At 39.5% G+C, this 17,249-nt stretch overlaps 3 protein-coding genes across 8 annotated transcripts; 2 read left to right on the top strand and 1 right to left on the bottom strand.

The window, feature by feature from the left end:
• Window positions 1-5,646: 5,646 nt before the first annotated feature.
• On the top strand, window positions 5,647-7,167 carry LOC112281170 (small ribosomal subunit protein uS8). 2 transcript variants are annotated; one of them, XR_016502721.1, is made up of 3 exons: window positions 5,647-5,956; window positions 6,346-6,469; window positions 6,889-7,167. XR_016502721.1 is itself a non-coding variant. In XM_024517413.2 (3 exons), the coding sequence occupies exons 1-3, from the start codon at window positions 5,824-5,826 to the stop codon at window positions 6,985-6,987; spliced, it is 393 nt and encodes a 130-aa protein (XP_024373181.2). In that variant the 5' UTR covers window positions 5,723-5,823; the 3' UTR covers window positions 6,988-7,167. The 2 variants fall into 2 exon arrangements, 1 of the variants encoding a protein (XP_024373181.2); XM_024517413.2 differs by having other exon boundaries at window positions 5,723-5,956; window positions 6,309-6,469.
• An 835-nt stretch (window positions 7,168-8,002) lies between these two features.
• On the top strand, window positions 8,003-12,395 carry LOC112281168 (uncharacterized). Of its 4 annotated transcripts, none has more exons than XM_090250066.1 (6): window positions 8,016-8,407; window positions 9,574-9,935; window positions 10,098-10,713; window positions 10,973-11,063; window positions 11,178-11,741; window positions 11,888-12,395. In XM_090250066.1, exons 2-6 carry the CDS (start codon window positions 9,875-9,877, stop codon window positions 11,990-11,992), a joined length of 1,437 nt encoding a protein of 478 aa, XP_090106192.1. In that variant the 5' UTR covers window positions 8,016-8,407; window positions 9,574-9,874; the 3' UTR covers window positions 11,993-12,395. The 4 variants fall into 4 exon arrangements, with proteins under 4 accessions (XP_024373173.1, XP_024373176.1, XP_090106192.1 ...); XM_090250065.1 differs by adding an exon at window positions 8,507-8,672 and having other exon boundaries at window positions 8,122-8,407; window positions 9,574-10,713; XM_024517405.3 differs by having other exon boundaries at window positions 8,003-8,407; window positions 9,574-10,713.
• Window positions 12,396-12,525: 130 nt separating this feature from the next.
• On the bottom strand, window positions 12,526-15,358 carry LOC112281169 (uncharacterized). Of its 2 annotated transcripts, XR_012217435.2 has the most exons (3): window positions 14,160-15,358; window positions 13,137-13,828; window positions 12,526-13,016 (listed from the first exon to the last, which is right to left on the bottom strand). XR_012217435.2 is itself a non-coding variant. In XM_024517412.3 (2 exons), the coding sequence occupies exons 1-2, from the start codon at window positions 15,125-15,127 to the stop codon at window positions 13,228-13,230; spliced, it is 1,569 nt and encodes a 522-aa protein (XP_024373180.1). In that variant the 5' UTR covers window positions 15,128-15,358; the 3' UTR covers window positions 12,526-13,227. The 2 variants fall into 2 exon arrangements, 1 of the variants encoding a protein (XP_024373180.1); XM_024517412.3 differs by having other exon boundaries at window positions 12,526-13,828.
• Window positions 15,359-17,249: the final 1,891 nt, after the last annotated feature.

The following is a 17,249-nucleotide window of genomic DNA, read 5'->3' as shown; positions in this document are numbered from 1 at the left end:
GGTAACGATTCTTCTTTATTACGTTGTTGAGGCCTCGATAGTCCATGCACATCCGCAATGAGCCATCTTTCTTCTTCACAAATAAGATGGGTGCTCCAGCTGACGATTTTGAATGATGGATGAAGTTCTTGGCTAGATTCTCGTCGATGTACTTCCGCAACTCCGCCAACTCTATCTGCGATAGATTGTAGATTGGTCCAAAAGGCGGTTGTGCTCTTTCCTATAAGTCTATGGCGCAATCATATGGTCTGTGTTCCGGTAGCATGTCAGCATATTTCTTTTGAAACACGTCTTTAAAATCCTTATATTGCTCCGGTATACTTGTTGTTGAGATCTTCTCCTCGGTAGTTGAAGCCGCATAAATGACAAACAGTGTGCCTTCCTTGGACGATCTTATAAACGTTTTTGCTCCAATAAATAAGGATTTCTTTATTCGGGGTTTTCTACTAAGCTTGCTCTTGGGTGGTTTTGTCGAAAAGGTCATCTTCTGCAACTTCCAATCTATAGATGGGTTATGTTTTTCCAACCAGGAAAGACCAAGAATAACAGGATTTGATGGAGTTCTAATAATATTAAAAATAATATAACTACTATGGTCCTTAAACGTCACTTCTATAGATTCTGATTCATGGGTGACACTACCAAACAATAAAGGTCGTCTATCTATGACCTCAACGTGAACAAGTTTGGATATTTGTACTAAAAAGATCTTATGATGCTTTGCAAATTCTTCGTCTAAAAAACAAGCAGATGCTCCTGAATCTAATAATGCTAAGGTTTTCAGTTTCTGAGGGCCAATAAGCAAAGGGATTGTAAAACAAAGGGCAGGTTGAGCAGAAAGAAAGGAACCTGATTGTTGTTGCGATATTTCACTGTCCAGCCGCACGGTTCCTATTGTGGGTGGGCATCCTCGTTTTCCTGAATAAACATGACCTTAGTCTCGATAATACGTCGATTTTGCTTCTTGGAACAGTTTCCAACTTTGTGGCCTTCTTCACCGCTATATAAGCATAGACCTTCCTCCATACGCCGCTTTTTTTCTTCTAGAGTAAGAGATTTGACACGTATCGCATCAATTTGCATGTCTTCTACCTCTGAATGTGAATTCACGCTGCTTGCCGACATAGTTGGGATATGGCGAACCGTATGTTGTCTTAAACGTTGGTCTTGGTGACGTTGGAATAGGCGGTTATCGCACTTCACAGCTTGGCTAATAGCTTCGTTGAGCATTTGCGGATCAAGAAGAGTTAACAATAAATCCTTCATATCGCCCCTTAAATCCCAATAGAATTGACTCATCAATGCTTCTTCGTCCCAATTGATGTCGCATGCTAATTGCCTGAAGTCCGATGCATAGACTGATGTAGAACGCATTTCTTGTCGTAGTGACCGGATCTTTATTGTAGCCCATCGAACCTTGTCGTGTTCACCAAATGCTTCCGCAAACGTCTCCAAAAAGGTTTCAAATTTGTTTAGTATAGACTATCGTTTCTCAAACAAAGAAGCAAACCATGATAGAGCTTGTCCTGTAAGTAAGGTTCCAACAAGCCCAACACGTGACTCCTCAGTTGGATAGCGTTCGGGCTGTAAAACTGTTATCAACCTGATTTGGTTGACAAATCCTCGAAACTTGGAACGCGTACCATCGAACTTGTCTGGAAGGCTAACTCGGGGCTCCTTATGTTGTAGAACCAGTGGTGCTTGTCGAACTTGAGGCAAAGTTGCTTCTCCAAGTGCAGAAATTTGAGGCTGGTGCAACCTAGATTGTGCCATCCCAGATGCTCCATCATTATGAAGCCTTGCCACGACTCCTTCAATCTCTGCAGTTCTTTGTAATAATGTAGCGAGGGCATTCATGATAGCATCTAACTTGGACTCTGAACTTTCCATCATACTAATGTTTTGGCCCTCTGCCATTCTAAGAGAAGGACAGAAATGACTCTACAAGAAGACAATATTGATTTAGAGGAGGGTACTCCGCAACCTCTAAAATGCCTTAAGAACTTCAAAAAAAGGGGCAATCCACTCTCTCCAAGAAGAATAAGACTCCAATATTGTAACAAAAGAAGTATCAGTTTAGAGGAGGGTAATCCGCAACCTCTAAAATGCTAGTACACTTCCAAGCAGAGGGGTAATCCACACTCTAACAAAGAAGAAACTAGCTCTGATATCTGAGGTGAGTGAAGTCTCGACAAACTGTCATGGACACAGAAATACAGACTTGAGATCTAACAAGAAATTCAAGAAGAACTGGCAAGAACTAGATTAATCAAACGAATACAAGAACAACGCTAGAGAGGTGAGCTAGATCTCCAAGAGATGTGTTGTCGATACTGAAGAACTCTTCAGCCTCGATTCCAATATATACTTTTATTTAGGAAGCTTCTCAAGTAACTTCTACCAACTATGAAGCTTCTAGAAGGTTCCAGAGACTTGTTTCTAGAAGGTTCTAAGCACTATGTCCCTAACATCTTCTACCAACTAAGAAGCTTCTAGAAGGTTCCAGAGACTTGTTTCTAGAAGGTTCTAGAAACTTGTCTCTAGAAGGTTCTAAGGACTATATCCCTAACAGTTTGTGGAAGCTACTTGAGAAGCTTCCTAGTTGGTAGTATATATAGGAGTTGAGATTGAGGGGATCCTCAGTCTCGACAATACACCTCTTGAAGCTCTAGCTCACTTCTCTAGTGTTGTTCTTGTATTCATCTGATTAATCTAGTTCTTGCCAATTCTTCTTAAGTTTCTTGTTTTTAGTCAGTATTCTATATTCGTGACACTATTGAATATATATATTTTTTGTATTCTAATATTTTCAATGGTTTAATGTCTAAGCTCTTACAAATGAGAATGATAAAGATGTTTTGAGATCAATGTCTAATCTTTTTGTATGAAAATCACCTTCTAACCATGTGTTAATTTTAAGAGTGTAATGTCAACAACAAAAAGTATAATAACAAGCAATAATGATAAAAAACAATCTCTTACTTGGATTTTTCAATTGTGCATGGTCTTATAGGCATAGTATTGGTTGGAGTGGTACAAGACCAATTCATGGCATTCCTTCAATATTTAGTCCGTATTTGGCCTCTTTAGGAATTATTTCTCACTTTTAAAAATATATCTACTTCTCAAGAATCTATAGACTGGTTTATAGGCATCAATGTTGTCATGGATGCCTCAAAAGATAGTTGTTATGTCTAGCATTTTGGTCATGCTATTTGAGTAGAACATGTACTTAGGAAGATAAACATTATCATAGTGGCATGTACTTGCCACTATAGTGCAAGGTTTTTCAAATGTTGTAGTAGTAAATTTTAGAGGCATTTATAAGAAATATAGTGCCAATAATGTAGGTGTGTGGAAGATGATAAGGATAGAGATTTTTGAGGAGATTGTAGTATGATCTTTGCATTCTTTGTAGTTGAATCAAATTAAAGTCTAGACAAGGCCAAAACAATCTCATTTTGTTATTAATCATCACATGAACATCTTTTTCATTGCAAAATTTGCTATATAAAACACAAATCTATGCATCCATCTATGTACAACTAATGGTAGAAAAACTCAATTGGAGGGAAATAGAACTCCTAAAGAAACCAACAATGGTTTTTGTAATCTACAACCAAACAACCAAATTCAGTTTGAATAACATTGTTTAGTTCAATAATTAATTTTTATTAACAATGAATAATTAAATAGCTTAAAATATTTTCAAGATTCAATTTTTGGTGAAAGTGGCATGGATTCAATTAGTTTCTCTATAATTGCTTCCAATGTGGTAAAATTCAATTTTACCAAAGTCTTGAATTTTTTTCTAAAAAATCCTATAACATTCTAAATAAATTCTTAATAAAATTTTAAAATTCTTATTATGTTTCTATAATGCTAATATTCATTTAAGGATATATTTTTATTATATAGTGATTCTTTAAAAAATAAAATAAATTTATATCAATTAAAAATCATGTTTTCTATTAAATAACTAAAAAGAAATGAGTTTCATTTGTATGCTCTATTTAACTACTAACTAGTATTGATAGGTTTTTTTTATAAGTAATATATGTTGATAGAAGGAAAATATAGATATTGGTATTAATAACTAAATATTAATATTGAACAATAAAAAAATTTATTAAACCAAGTAAGATAATTGCCTTCAAGATCTACAAAGATTCTATTTTTGTAATTTTTTTTTAATAAGATTTTTGTTACTTATAAATACCTCTAAATTTTAATAAGTACATAAATAATAAAAATATTCTCCAATCTTAATATTTTTATAACTAAAATATTTAAAATTATAATTTTAATCAATCCAGCAATGAAGATTCATTGGAGGTACTCACAACCAGGTTTGTGAATTTAAATGGCCTTGTTTTGATTGTTTTCATAGGCCTTTTATCTTGAGTTGTCTTTTAATTTTAATCGTGTTTAAGATTAATATTGATTTGGAGATAAGACATTTAGATTAGATACCAATATGAAAGTAATATTTGAATAGAAGTTTGATTTAGATTAAGTTCTTCTAAGCAAATTTTTATGTAAAAAAGTTTTGTTGAGAAAAAAATAATTTAATGCACAAAAAACTCACATCATATATGAAAAAGTTAGCTTTGGTTATTAGAATTAAAATGAATAATAATAATAATAATAAGAAGAAGAAGAAGCAAAAAAAAGACAATGAAAAGCATCGAAAGTGTTTATTTTTTTTATAACATTTTGAAATGTTGATAAATTGTGTAAGAAAAGTGACTTTGATTTTTTGTTTTTTGATATGAATATTTTCTAACATTAAAAACAAAGTATTGTAGTTGAGTTGAAAAATTGCATTGAAATATTATTTAATAAAGAAGATTTTCAAAGAATATTTTTATTTTTATTTTTTTAGATGTTCTTTTGAATGAAATGAATTGAATTATAAGCTAATCAACGATTAGAATGATTTGATTCTTTTCAAAGGATGAATATAAAAATAAAATTCTTAACAAAATTTACTTAATTATTTAGGATACAATTTAAAAAGTTTTGATGCCAGTGAAGAAAATCATATTAATACAGTTAGATTATCTTGTACATATTACTTGTTTGAGTAAAGTTTGTTACTAATTTTCACATCTCTTCCTCTTAATACTTTGTCATTATAATAGTCACATTGTCTTCTTGTACTAAAATTTCTTACCTTTTTAATTATATACATACATACATTTTTATAAACATTAAATTATACTTTAAAATTTTTAAATCTAAATCTATCTTGTTGATTATGGATACATTACAGTTTAATAGTTTAAAATGACGTCGTAATATTATTTTGGTAGTGTAGACTCAATTGTCTTTCATGTCGCATTTCTAACAAGCATGTTATAAAAGAAGTGAAAATATATGTGTATATGTATATATGTATATATATATAATATTTTTGGGGTTTGAAACCGACGGTAGATTCTGCAGTCACATATTTCACGTGCATATATTTCATATTTCATATTACTATAACATGCATGAGAAACGAAGGAGTGGAACATTGATCCATGCAATCGAAGACGAAGGATTGCATGTTTTCACAAGCCTCGTTTGTCCAAGGGAGGGAGGAAGGGCATGGTGGCGAACCTGCTGGCTCGGCGAGAGGATCCTAGGTTAGGAAGTCTAGGTTAGTGGAAGGGGATGGGGAAGTGGCTTGGAATTAAGCCCTGGGTGTTGTCCGTCAAGGTTTCTCTTTTGCTCTCGTGTCCCACGCAGAGTCGCAGCGAGTCTCACCCGGGCCTTGTTCCTCGTTCCTCCTCGTATCCCTGCTGTTGCGAGTGTTGCGAGGTCAGGCAGCTCACCATGGTGCGCATCAGCGTCCTCAATGATGCTCTCAAAAATATGTTCAACGCGGAGAAGCGCGGCAAACGGCAGGTCCTCATCCGGCCCTCCTCCAAGGTTGTGATCAAGTTTCTTTCCGTCATGCAGAAGCACGGTGAGGTGCTCTTCACCATGTCCTGTAACTTCTGCCTAGCTTTTCTAGAGGGAATAGTGTTTTGGTTGCGAGTTCGCGTGAATTTTTTTTGCAAGTAATTGCTCTCAGCCGAGCATCTTGCTTTTTTTCAGAGTTGGTGTGTTTGGACTAGAAATCTACTCGGTTGCCTTCAGAGATTCTTCTCAATCTGCTTTGGCATTCCGCCGCGTTGCGAAAGTGCTCGATTTTCCTTGGCTCTACCGTTGAGATATGTAATAGTAAGGGAACATGTAACGTAGTCATGTTGGTGGATCGAGCGTCCTTTCATGAGCTTGAACCTGACGTTCTTTTAAAATATACATATTCATTTCAGGCTACATTGGAGAGTTTGAACTTGTGGATGACCACAGGGCAGGGAAAATTGTGGTGGAGCTGAACGGCAGGTTGAACAAGTGTGGTGTGATCAGTCCCCGTTACAATGTAGGAGTTGGCGAGCTTGAAGCGTGGACTGCTCGTCTTCTCCCTTCTCGTCAGGTGAGTGTTAGTTCCTCAGTGACTTAACGTGTCTCAATTGTTCACTGTCTCCATTAGAGGCATGTCACTTCGGCGTGTAGGGCTAATTATTTGGGTAGGGATGGATTGAAACTTTTAAGAAGTCAGAGAATCAGGCTGATTAAAGATATTCTGGGTGCTTCTGAATCGAGATTTAGCGAGCACTGTACTTGTTTAAATGAAATGATATTTCGAAAACCTGATCAGCGAAGTTGGTTCTGTTTTAGGAAGGCCTGCCCTCTGTTTTCTTTCGAGGAGGTGTTTTCAATGTTGTGAGGGATGTAGGCGAGTCATTTGTATGACTTAAGTTGACAGTAGTGTGGGGAATTTCGTAGTGAGTATTGCCTTTGACTCTTAGGGTATTTGGTTCCATTCTGCTGATGCTCGTTTCTTGTTTGTAGTTTGGATACATTGTTTTGACAACATCTGCTGGAATTATGGACCACGACGAGGCCAGGAGAAAGAACGTAGGAGGAAAGGTTCTTGGTTTCTTTTACTGATAGGCTGGGTCGGTTATCCCAAATTTCCTGCCCGTGAGTGAGTTTGGACGAAGTGTGCCGACTGCCTGTTCTAATCAGGGTGCTGCGAATGATGTAGCTTCGGATTCGCAGACAAGCATAATTTTGATAGTCATTTCGTCTCAAGCTTAATACACGCCTCTTTCAGTTTTTCGTTGAAAATGTGGACATGATGAGGGTTTGCTACTGCAGACAAAGTCAACGTCGTAGTGTGGAGAGTTTTTGCGAGATTGGCATTGTGGACGTGCGGTTGGATGACGGCCGCTTTAATGCGCTCACTGTCAATGTGCGTCGTGTTTCGTTCGTTGGACTGCTGCATTTGGATTTGGCGTTGAATACAATTCATTTTTAACTAAAAATTTAATTAAGTAGTTAAGGAAACAAATTGATTGAAAGGAGGCCGTCAGCTGTGCATGTTATTTCCAGTGGGATGGTTTACAATGTCAGGACTGTAATTAATTGGAGTAGCGTCGTGTGGTTACTGAAAACACAAAATAAGTAGGTTTCATCTAGTGCCACCATGTACAGTTCGGAAAAGATCAAACGTCCATTAAACTCGTTAAGCCTAACCAACTACTTGCTCATTCAAGTACGGCATGCACTTCCGTAACGTTGCGTTTCTGGTTAACACTTCCTGTAAACTTCTAGTCTTCAAAGATACAGCAGTATCCTTCTAAATCAACTTTATTTTTAAATTGAGGGAATTGGGTATTCACCTTAACGTACTCACTAACAAGAGTGACTACAGTGGTGCCTCACCCAACAAATCTGATTCAGTTCCCAATCCTTGTGCGCTTTCTACTTGATGTGTAAACCCAGTTGATTGTACGTATTCTTGCGCACACGTGTAGATTTTCAATGCGACTGCGGTTCTGTACTTGTGGAAAGAGAAGATCGTAGATTGCAGACTTGGGATCCTGAATGCCTGACGAAGGTCTCACTGTTTACCCTTACGTCCTGACGCGTTGGACCAGACAGCACCTCAATTGCGCAAGGTGTAATCCCAACAAGTGCATGGCTACGCACGGGACGAGTGCTGGACGTATGTCAGATATGAGAGTATAAGAGTAACACATCTACATTTGATTTTTGGGAAGAGCAGTGACCTTCGCTCATACAAGAAGCGACTTCAGCCGAAGCCCTGACGGCTACACAGTGCGTCGCTTCTACTTCTGTCTGGGGTCCGTCTTTTGCTTTGCTGTTATAGTTCATCACGCTATTGATTTTATCCTCCGGGGGCCCAAGTTCATTTGTTCCGTGCATGCCGGCGTCTCTTGCAAGCTTTTCGTCCTGGTGCCCCTCCTCAGCGATACAAAAGGAGCTTCCTTGTGAGTTACTTCACATGTGCAAGCCGGTGCTCAGCATCCAAATGTTGCAGACAAAGGTGACCAAAAGTATTTAGGTGAGCGAATGTGTCGATTTCTCTTCAATCGAAAGCTGGTTAAGGGATATTGTGGATATTAATGTAGCGAAGTTTATTTGATGTTGATACGTGTCGCAGAAGTTCTTTGAGCCGCTTTCTCAGTTAGCTCGTGGAGTGGTAGTCCGCAAGTACTTGAAACACCAAGCTTACTTTTAAGCGAGCTTTCTCTACATTTTTGAAGTTCCTTTGAGATCTCTGTAAAACAGGCTTTCTTAAAAAGCATCGCCTTATTCTGAAACACGATGTAAGTTGCTTAAAAACTGAAATCGTTTAACATTTCGAAAGCTAGTCCAGGTTCTGTGAGGAAATGAGACAGGTGATGTCATTGTGACTTGCAAATGCTCGGGAAGCTCTCGCGTGCCTCGTGTAGTCTTTGTTGATGAAAGTGTTACACTCTTGATCGCAATACCTGACTTGTAATCCTTTCCCTCACACACGTGCCGAAGCAAGGTTGTGTGCCACGTTTTCTTATCGTGCAAACCCTTAAATCAACTCAGAGCTTTAGATTGTAAGTCCTGTGAATAAGCTAATAATCAGATTTCTCGGGTCCGATGGTTACTTTACTTTCGTCAGTACTTAAGTAACTTAAAACCTGTCTCACATCTTCATGTCATCCTCATCATTGTGTTGAATCTACACCAAACCAATCCCTTCTAGTGTTTGTTGATAAGTATATGACCAGGTCGAGCACTTGCACAACAGAGTAATGCAGTGAATGTCTTCGATGCCCTAACTCATCTAGAATTCATGGCTGCAACCATAAGCTGATATCTATCATTGTGCCGCAGTGTCTAATCAATAGATGATTGTTTAGGCTGTTGGTTCATTAGATAACATTTGAAGCCTGTGGCCTTGATAATTCGCCAGCTTCTAGCTTCTAGCTTCCTGCCTTATCTTACAGCTATCAGTATCAACATACCTGGTAAACTTTCGATGCCTTCCTTCGGGGGTACTGTATTATGCTTACGCTCTCTTTGCTTTCCGGACGAAGACTCTAGGCATTTATTTGGGTATCAAGAGCATGAAAATATAATAGATGAGCTGTGGTTTGTTTTGGATTGCATGGTCCTTTTAGTTTCTTTTGTCTGAACCTACATGCTAGAGTTGCGACCTGTGACTCTGCTGTTGTGATGGGTCGTGTGCAGGCATTGAACTTGAAGAATCATATTTGTGTGGCAAAAATTAGAGAGCCAGGAAGGAATCTGCGGTATTGAGTTCGATTTGGGAGAGTTCTTTGGAAACAAGAGTGGAATGACAATACTGTCTGCAGTTTGACATGACGGCTCCTCCATCTTAAATCCTAAATCTCTGGACGGACTCGTTCAATACAGGGACCTCGGCAGTGGTTGGACGGTCAATGTTGCTTTCGCATGAACTAGTTTAGGCCTTTTTATGATCTTGCAACAAATGTACTGGAAGAAGATTCAGGTACCATAAAGTGTGATAATGAAGATAGGAAACAGCAATGGAAAGCAGTCACCTGGATACTCTGGCGATAACTTATCTGGTATGGGATATAGCAGAGTGAACGTCGTAGTAGGCATTGCCTGTGCATCTTCCTTTGTATATGTTCTTTCTCTCTTCGTCATGAGTGTGCGTCCTTGTCTACCGTCTCCGTGCGCTTCTTTCACTTTGGCAGCTGAAAACATTACAATTTCTGAATCAGCAGACATCGGTAATTCGTTAAAGGGTGTTTCTCTGATCCCACATCATCCTCTAGACTTGAAATCAGGACATTCTCTTCCAGTTGGAGAAGGTAACAGTGACGCCATTCGAGGCACTCAGCTGTCGAGGATAGTATTCGGCATAGCAGCAGCAACTGACATGTGGTGGGGTAGAAAAGAGTACCTAAAATTGTGGTGGAAACCATCAAAGATGAGAGGTTATGTGTTCCTGGACAAGAAGCCTTATGGTAATTATTGGACTTCGGAGTTTCCTCCCTACAAAATTTCAGAGAACACCAGCAGGTTCAGGTACACATACAAAAGAGGATGGAGGTCTGCCATTCGGATCTCACGCATAGTGTCGGAGATGTACAGGCTTGGTTTGCCGAACGTGGATTGGTTTGTGATGGGGGACGATGACACTCTGTTCGTTGCTGACAACCTGGTACAAGTACTATCGAAGTACGACCACACCAAGATGTATTACGTCGGAAGCAACTCTGAGAGTCATCTCCAAAATATCTTGTTCTCATATGACATGGCCTTCGGTGGAGGAGGATTTGCCATTAGTTATCCGCTTGCCAAAGCATTGGCCAAAATGCAGGATGATTGTCTTTCAAGGTATCCATCTTGCCCTTGCATGGCTTATGTTTGATTTTGTTCCGGAGTGGAGCTCTTCATGTACAATAAATTAAAATATTAGAGGACGCAGGTAGCTAGCTTTGGAACGGTCATGGGTAGGTTGTGCGTTGGTGGGTACACATAGTTGAGTTAATGCAGGAATGCGCACAATTATGGTAGTACGATACCCACCTGATTCCCGATAAAGCAACGCGGCACTAAGTTGTCTTTAACTGATCTTGAACTGATGATCCAACAGATACTCCTACCTGTTTGGAAGCGACGATCGGATGCATGCGTGCATGGCAGAGCTTGGTATTCCTCTTACAAAAGAGCCAGGATTTCACCAGGTCAGTCTCATTTCGGAACTCAACATGGTCACTGCACATTATGATGTTTTTCAGGACGGCTCAGATCATTATCGATCTTTGAAGTCTCAATTCTCGTTTCGCTCTACTTTCCAGCTTGACATCGTAGGAGACATTTCTGGTCTTCTAGCCGCACATCCTGTTGCACCCCTTGTGACTCTCCATCATCTTGAGAAGCTTCGCCCCATCTTTCCCAACACGGCTACCAAGAATTTCACGCGAGTGCGCGCATTAAGTCACTTACTCAAGGCTGCCGAGATTGAAGCAGCAAGTGTTGCCCAACAATCAATCTGCTACGACAGTCGTCGCAAATGGTCCTTTTCTGTGTCGTGGGGCTACGTTGTCCAGGTTCTCAAGGGTTTCATCACTCCTCGCGAACTTGAAGTTGCTCAGAGAACATTTCTGTCATGGCACAGAGAGAGTAGCAAAGTGGAATTTCCGTTCAATACCCGAGCAAATCCTGATGATATTTGCAAGCAACCAACTCGATTTTTTATGGATTCCGTGAAGGGTCCCGCTCATGATTCTCAAGACTTAATGGAGGCTGTGTTTGTGCGGGAATTCAACGGGCAGATGGACTGCGCTGAACAATTACAGCCACTTAGCGCTGTAAAAAGAATTCGGGTGATGAGGAAAAAGACTCATGAATTGTGGTATCAGGTACTGTAAGCTTGAACCATCATTACTTTCGTCCATTCAATTGATCATTTGCTGCATTACTACACAATGTTACCTTGATCCCACTCCCACTTCATCGTGTGTGTGTTAGAGTGAGGCTTGCAGCCAACGTTGAATGCTGTGTGCAGACGCCAAGGAGGTCATGCTGCAGGATCAGGAAATGGAAGAATGAGAACATCGACATTCATGTCGGTGAATGTGAGGAGGGGGAGAGTCTTGTAAGCAGCTTCTAATTGAACATCAACAATTAATTGGACTATTGGGATTAATGGCGGTCCAAATGCTACGGCCAACATGGCTTGGGAATGCTATTGCAAAATACTATCGTCATTATCCTAATCCCTCTCATCAGCGTTCCTTCTAAAACGCCAGCCAGTGTGGCAGTTCACAAGTGATAATGTACAGAATAGTAACCTCTTCGGACTGTTTACTCTTGGTACGGCTGTTGCAGATGGGGCAGTTTTGACAATCGGCACTCTACGGTTTTTGAAATAGATTTCGTTTTAAAAATTAGGATAGTGACGCAGTATAGGTTGTTGAAATTCTGAACTGTAAGATACTGTATATCTGCTTTGGTGCAAATGCTCCACTAGTAAATATATGAACCCTTCGGCGGTAAACCGGTTTTCCAAAATATTTTGGAATTGTAATTCCTAAACCCTAAACTAAAATATTTTGAAATTTTTTCAATCGAGGAATTTTAGTAATTACTATTGCGAAAGTTGTAACAAGAAGAACGACAACAGTTTTTGTCAAAATCAATGGGTCCGCAGAAATAAATAAATCAATTCAGATTGCTGTAAGAAAATTTGCAGTAAACCGCTTTACCGCCAGAGGGTTCATATACCGATCTACAAAGCTAAAAATGAAATAAACTTACGCTTAAGTAAAACATGAGCTGACGTGTCTTAAATCGCAACAATTTGGGAATGTAGTCGACATTGGTGAACCTGAAACTCCTCTCTTCAAATTCTTCCGTTACCACGTGCATGATAAGTAATATTTTTCACAAACTCAAAAAGAGAGGTGATGTGGAGCGGAAGCCTATGGCTAAACGAAACTTCTAAACAACATCTGCACTGCTTAAAATGTACAGGACGTATGCAGGAGCCATGGGGGTCCTCGCTACAATCTGTCAATACTGCGTGCTACTAAACTACACATCTATGCGCATTGTCTAATAGCACATGTTCTGGGCTCATTTCCAGCATCAGCATCCTCGGGAAAAATCGCCTTCACGTCTCTCAAACCTGGAACCTGTGCTGAGTTTTTTGATGCAACTTATGTCACAAAATTTACCCGACTATAGACAGATAAAATTTCTTGGCATTTGAAATCACAGCAGCGTAGCCCCATGAAATGATCAGGGAATCAAACCTGGTACTTGTCTGGGTAAAGTGTTCTTCAAGTCAAATTCCTCAAACCTCTGATGATGGAATCACAAGAGAGAGCGGCTCCGATGACTTGCTCAGTGGCACTCTTGTTCGTCGATGGGTGAGGGATACTGACAGTATTCTTCGTTTGTTATACAAAGGAAAAGGCGCTCGTAAGCAGACGCCATCTTCTTGGCAGTGAACATTTTGGACGCGTAAGCCAAGCACGTTTGGCCCTTCTCGCGCAACTTGTCTTTGCCGTCTTTGATCACCTTCTCGAGCGCTACGACGAGCGATTGAACATTGGGGGAGAATGTATAGCCAATTTTTTTATCTGTAATAACACTCCATACGATACTTGAGAAGTGGGTGGCCAGAAGGGGTTTACCACACTGCATAGCTTCCAAAAGGGTGATATCTAAACCTTGTGCACGTAGGGTCGGGTTCACGAATATGTCCACCGCGTTGTAAAACTCTGAAAGCTGCGAGGGAATTAGAGGCCCAATGGTTTTCACATTCGGGCCAAGCTCTTCATAACGTGAACCCCACGGGCCGGATCCCGCCACCAGCAGATACACATCCTTGTGCGTCTTCAGAATTTCAGAGAATGCCTCGAATAGGATAGGATGGCCTTTGTCACGCACTAATCGTCCAGCTGCTCCAAGCACCAGACTCGCATTCGACGGCACCCCGTACCTAAAACAATTTCATTTCGTTCAGATGAAATTGTAGGAAAAGAGACTTCACGATCGAGAATTTTGATATTTTATTACTGGCTAACTGACCGATAGCTGTTCAGGTTTGTAAACCTAGGATACCGAATACGAGATTGTTGACCGATATACTGGAAAAAAGACTGCAAGTTTGGAACGAACAGGGTCAAGATGGTTAGACAGTAAAATTTTAACTATCAATTTTATGCTCGAATCCAAAAACAATTGACGTGGTTTTAAAGCAAGAGAGAGCAGTCCACACTAATACACAGATGATCCCTAAAGCTTCATGGAAGAGGAGAAAACTAGCATACTTAGCCCTGAAAGCAGCACCCGCAGAGGGATTAGGTCGAAAATCCTGCTCGTTGACCCCGTTGAGGATAATGTGCACGTTCTCCAGAGGGATCTCATATATGGTGCGCAGCACATCCCCAACGTAGTCACTGGTCGCAACGTGGTGCCGGTAGCTAGGGAAGAAGCGAACCTCGTCGGCGACACGCACCAAGCGCGAGCTCATTGTCTGCATTAAACCTTCGGTGCGGTTCTCATCAGGTTTGCGAATCAAGTCCTCCACAATATCACTGTGAATGGTCTCGAATTGAATCCCATGCCACGACGCGGCAAGCTTCTCAATCGGAAGCGCCTTCCAGTGAGGCAACGCGACACTCTCTGAGTGCACAATGTCAAACGGGTGGGTGGCATTTATTTCACTAAATTTCTCCCACGCGGGAACAAAGTCGAAGCCGCCTGCTTCATTTGGCTTCATGAAATGAATGTGTGTGTTTGAGTGTTGACGCTCCTCCTCCGCCTCCACTTCTTCACCACTTGTCCCCGCACCCGGCTGCCTCATCGTAAATACATGCACCACGTGACCTCGATCCGCCAACGCGCGATGCAGCGTCATGGCGTGACGCTCCAATCCACCGGGGGTCCCTCCAATGGGCCATTTCTTCACAAACACTGCGATGCGAATTGTCACAGGCGGCTTCGATCCATAACATAATCGATTCCACGCCATCGACAAATCTCGAACATCACCGGACCACATTGCCGGATCCACCATATCAACGGCAGTAGCCGCAGGCTTCACGGATGAAGCCACAAGTCGAACACCCGAATCCCACACCAGCAACGGTGACCTGCACGATGCGGACCCCATCAACGCCATGACATAGCACAGCAACGCGCCACCCAAAATCACGGCCCACACAAACCTCCTTGACACCAGCATGAAACCCTCGTTGTCCTTCAGAAGACCCCGCCATCTCTGGTTCTCTCGCATTCTGAACTGAGAGAATGCGAGCGTCAGGCGGAGCGGAAACGTAAGCGGGTCGCGGAGCGAACGAGGCCTTCTGGATTGAGCATGGGCACGCGTACATACAACAGATAATCAATCAGGCCGCCCCGTCCTCAGAGGCCATTCCCATGACAGGGAACAACACTACAATGCCGCAACGGAATGTCCAAAGGATAAGCGCATTCATATCAGAGCAGGGCAGCCACTACCTAAAGGGCATTCACAGAGCTTCGCCCCTCAGCACACAAACGCCCACCTTTGCAATAAAGAGATAAAAGACAAGGTTAGTTATAATATAAAAATCATATGGACATAAAGACAATGTCAATTAAAACATAAAAGACAACTGGACATAAATTCAAAGAGATCAAAGAAATTTTTTCATACGCCAAAATCATCGAAAGCGAATGTGGGCCTTTCACAATATACTCCAAATACAATGAAGACCTTTTAGGGGACTGCTAGGTGGACACAACTCTTTTTACTACCTGGACACCTCTATGCAGTTTTTTTTAATTTTTTAATTTTTTAATAAAAAAATGTTGTTGTATTTTCGATAATTTGTGCAAGTTGTCTGCATAATTTAATAGTGTATTTTCTTTGACATAAGATATATGTCTAAATTTCAGTATGAGATATTAGACAATCATGCGCACAAACAAAACATCAATTTGTTTTGTTTTGTTTTCTTTTTTTTTTTCATTTTTTTTATTAATATTAAAATATCTCAAAGGTTTTTAATATTAAATTTTAACTACTTCTATAACTTTAATGTCAAATTTTACAAAGACTTATTCATATAAGCACATGCATGATTATTTAAGTTAGACAAAAAATAATGATTGTATATCAAAAACAAAAAAATTAAGTTGTATATCTATTAATATAATTATAATTTTAGCATAATAAAAAATCCATAATATATATATATATATATATATATATATCTTATCATGATTATATATAAAGAATTAAAAGAAAAATTTAATAATAAACTATTAATGTTTGTAATTAGAATTGACTAGCATCAATCAACATACAAAAAAGAGATTTGATCAGCAAATTTATTGCAACCATGAAAATGACCACATCAAGAATCACAAACAAGACTCTTTAAATTAGGGATTTTTCCAATAAAACCCTAATTTTCCTAGAATAAACTTGGTGAGATGCCCTAAAATAAGGCCCCAATGATTTTCCTTTGTAGAGTTGGAAGAAGTACCACATAATGCAATTCATGGGAAAAAATACCGATCTATAGTCACAACAATTATATTAGGGTATACACGTCAAATTCACTATAGTGAAGGAGTTACAAATCCCTTGAAAATCCTCTATGAAAATGAAGTTTAGCCTTGCGCCAAATCCAAAAAATGAAAATACCAACTAAGTTCTATTAGTGTGATGCTTGTTCTATGAAAAACTTGATTGCAAAGAGGTCAATGTTATAAGATGTAATCGGAAGCAAATGATAAATATGATAGCATTTTCAATTTTTTTCTATATAGACAACATCACAATACATATGAAATCATAGCATGCCAAAGCATGGCTAGAGTACAATGCCTTTCCAAATGTCTTAAAGAAGCAGTTCTTTGACTAGGTGAATTTCCAAAATACCATTGCAGTTTATTTCAAGATCAATAAAGTTATACATTTATAATCATTTGAGACATTATAGACATGGTTATTAGTAACATGGTATTCAATGCAAATGATGAGAAATTTGCACCAACTTATGAATAGGCATTGTCAATTTTTAAGTTGTCTAAAGATGCAAATAATGACTAAATTAATCTCAATGGAGAGCAAAATTTGAATTGCAAAGCATATAAAGTAGAGATCAATTCTTTGCAATTATTTTGTCTAGTGATTGACTTTGTCTCTTATGGAGCCTTGTTTCAAATGACAGCAGGTTTTGTGGATGTCACAAAGACTATGTTACACATGAACTACTTTAGTAGATGTAATGACGAGAGTGCAGCTTTGTTTATGAGAGTGGTTTGAGTTGTGAGCTTATAGAAAATCATTGGACTCTTCTACATACAAAAGGTATTTTTTTCTTGCTCTTGACATTGGCTCAATGTAAGGCATCTCTTACTTTTAC

Source organism: Physcomitrium patens, chromosome 4, assembly GCF_059467195.1.
Source record: "Physcomitrium patens ecotype Gransden chromosome 4, ASM5946719v1, whole genome shotgun sequence".
In the NCBI taxonomy this organism is placed as follows: Eukaryota; Viridiplantae; Streptophyta; class Bryopsida; order Funariales; family Funariaceae; genus Physcomitrium; species Physcomitrium patens.
This window is presented reverse-complemented; position numbering and strand designations above follow the sequence as displayed.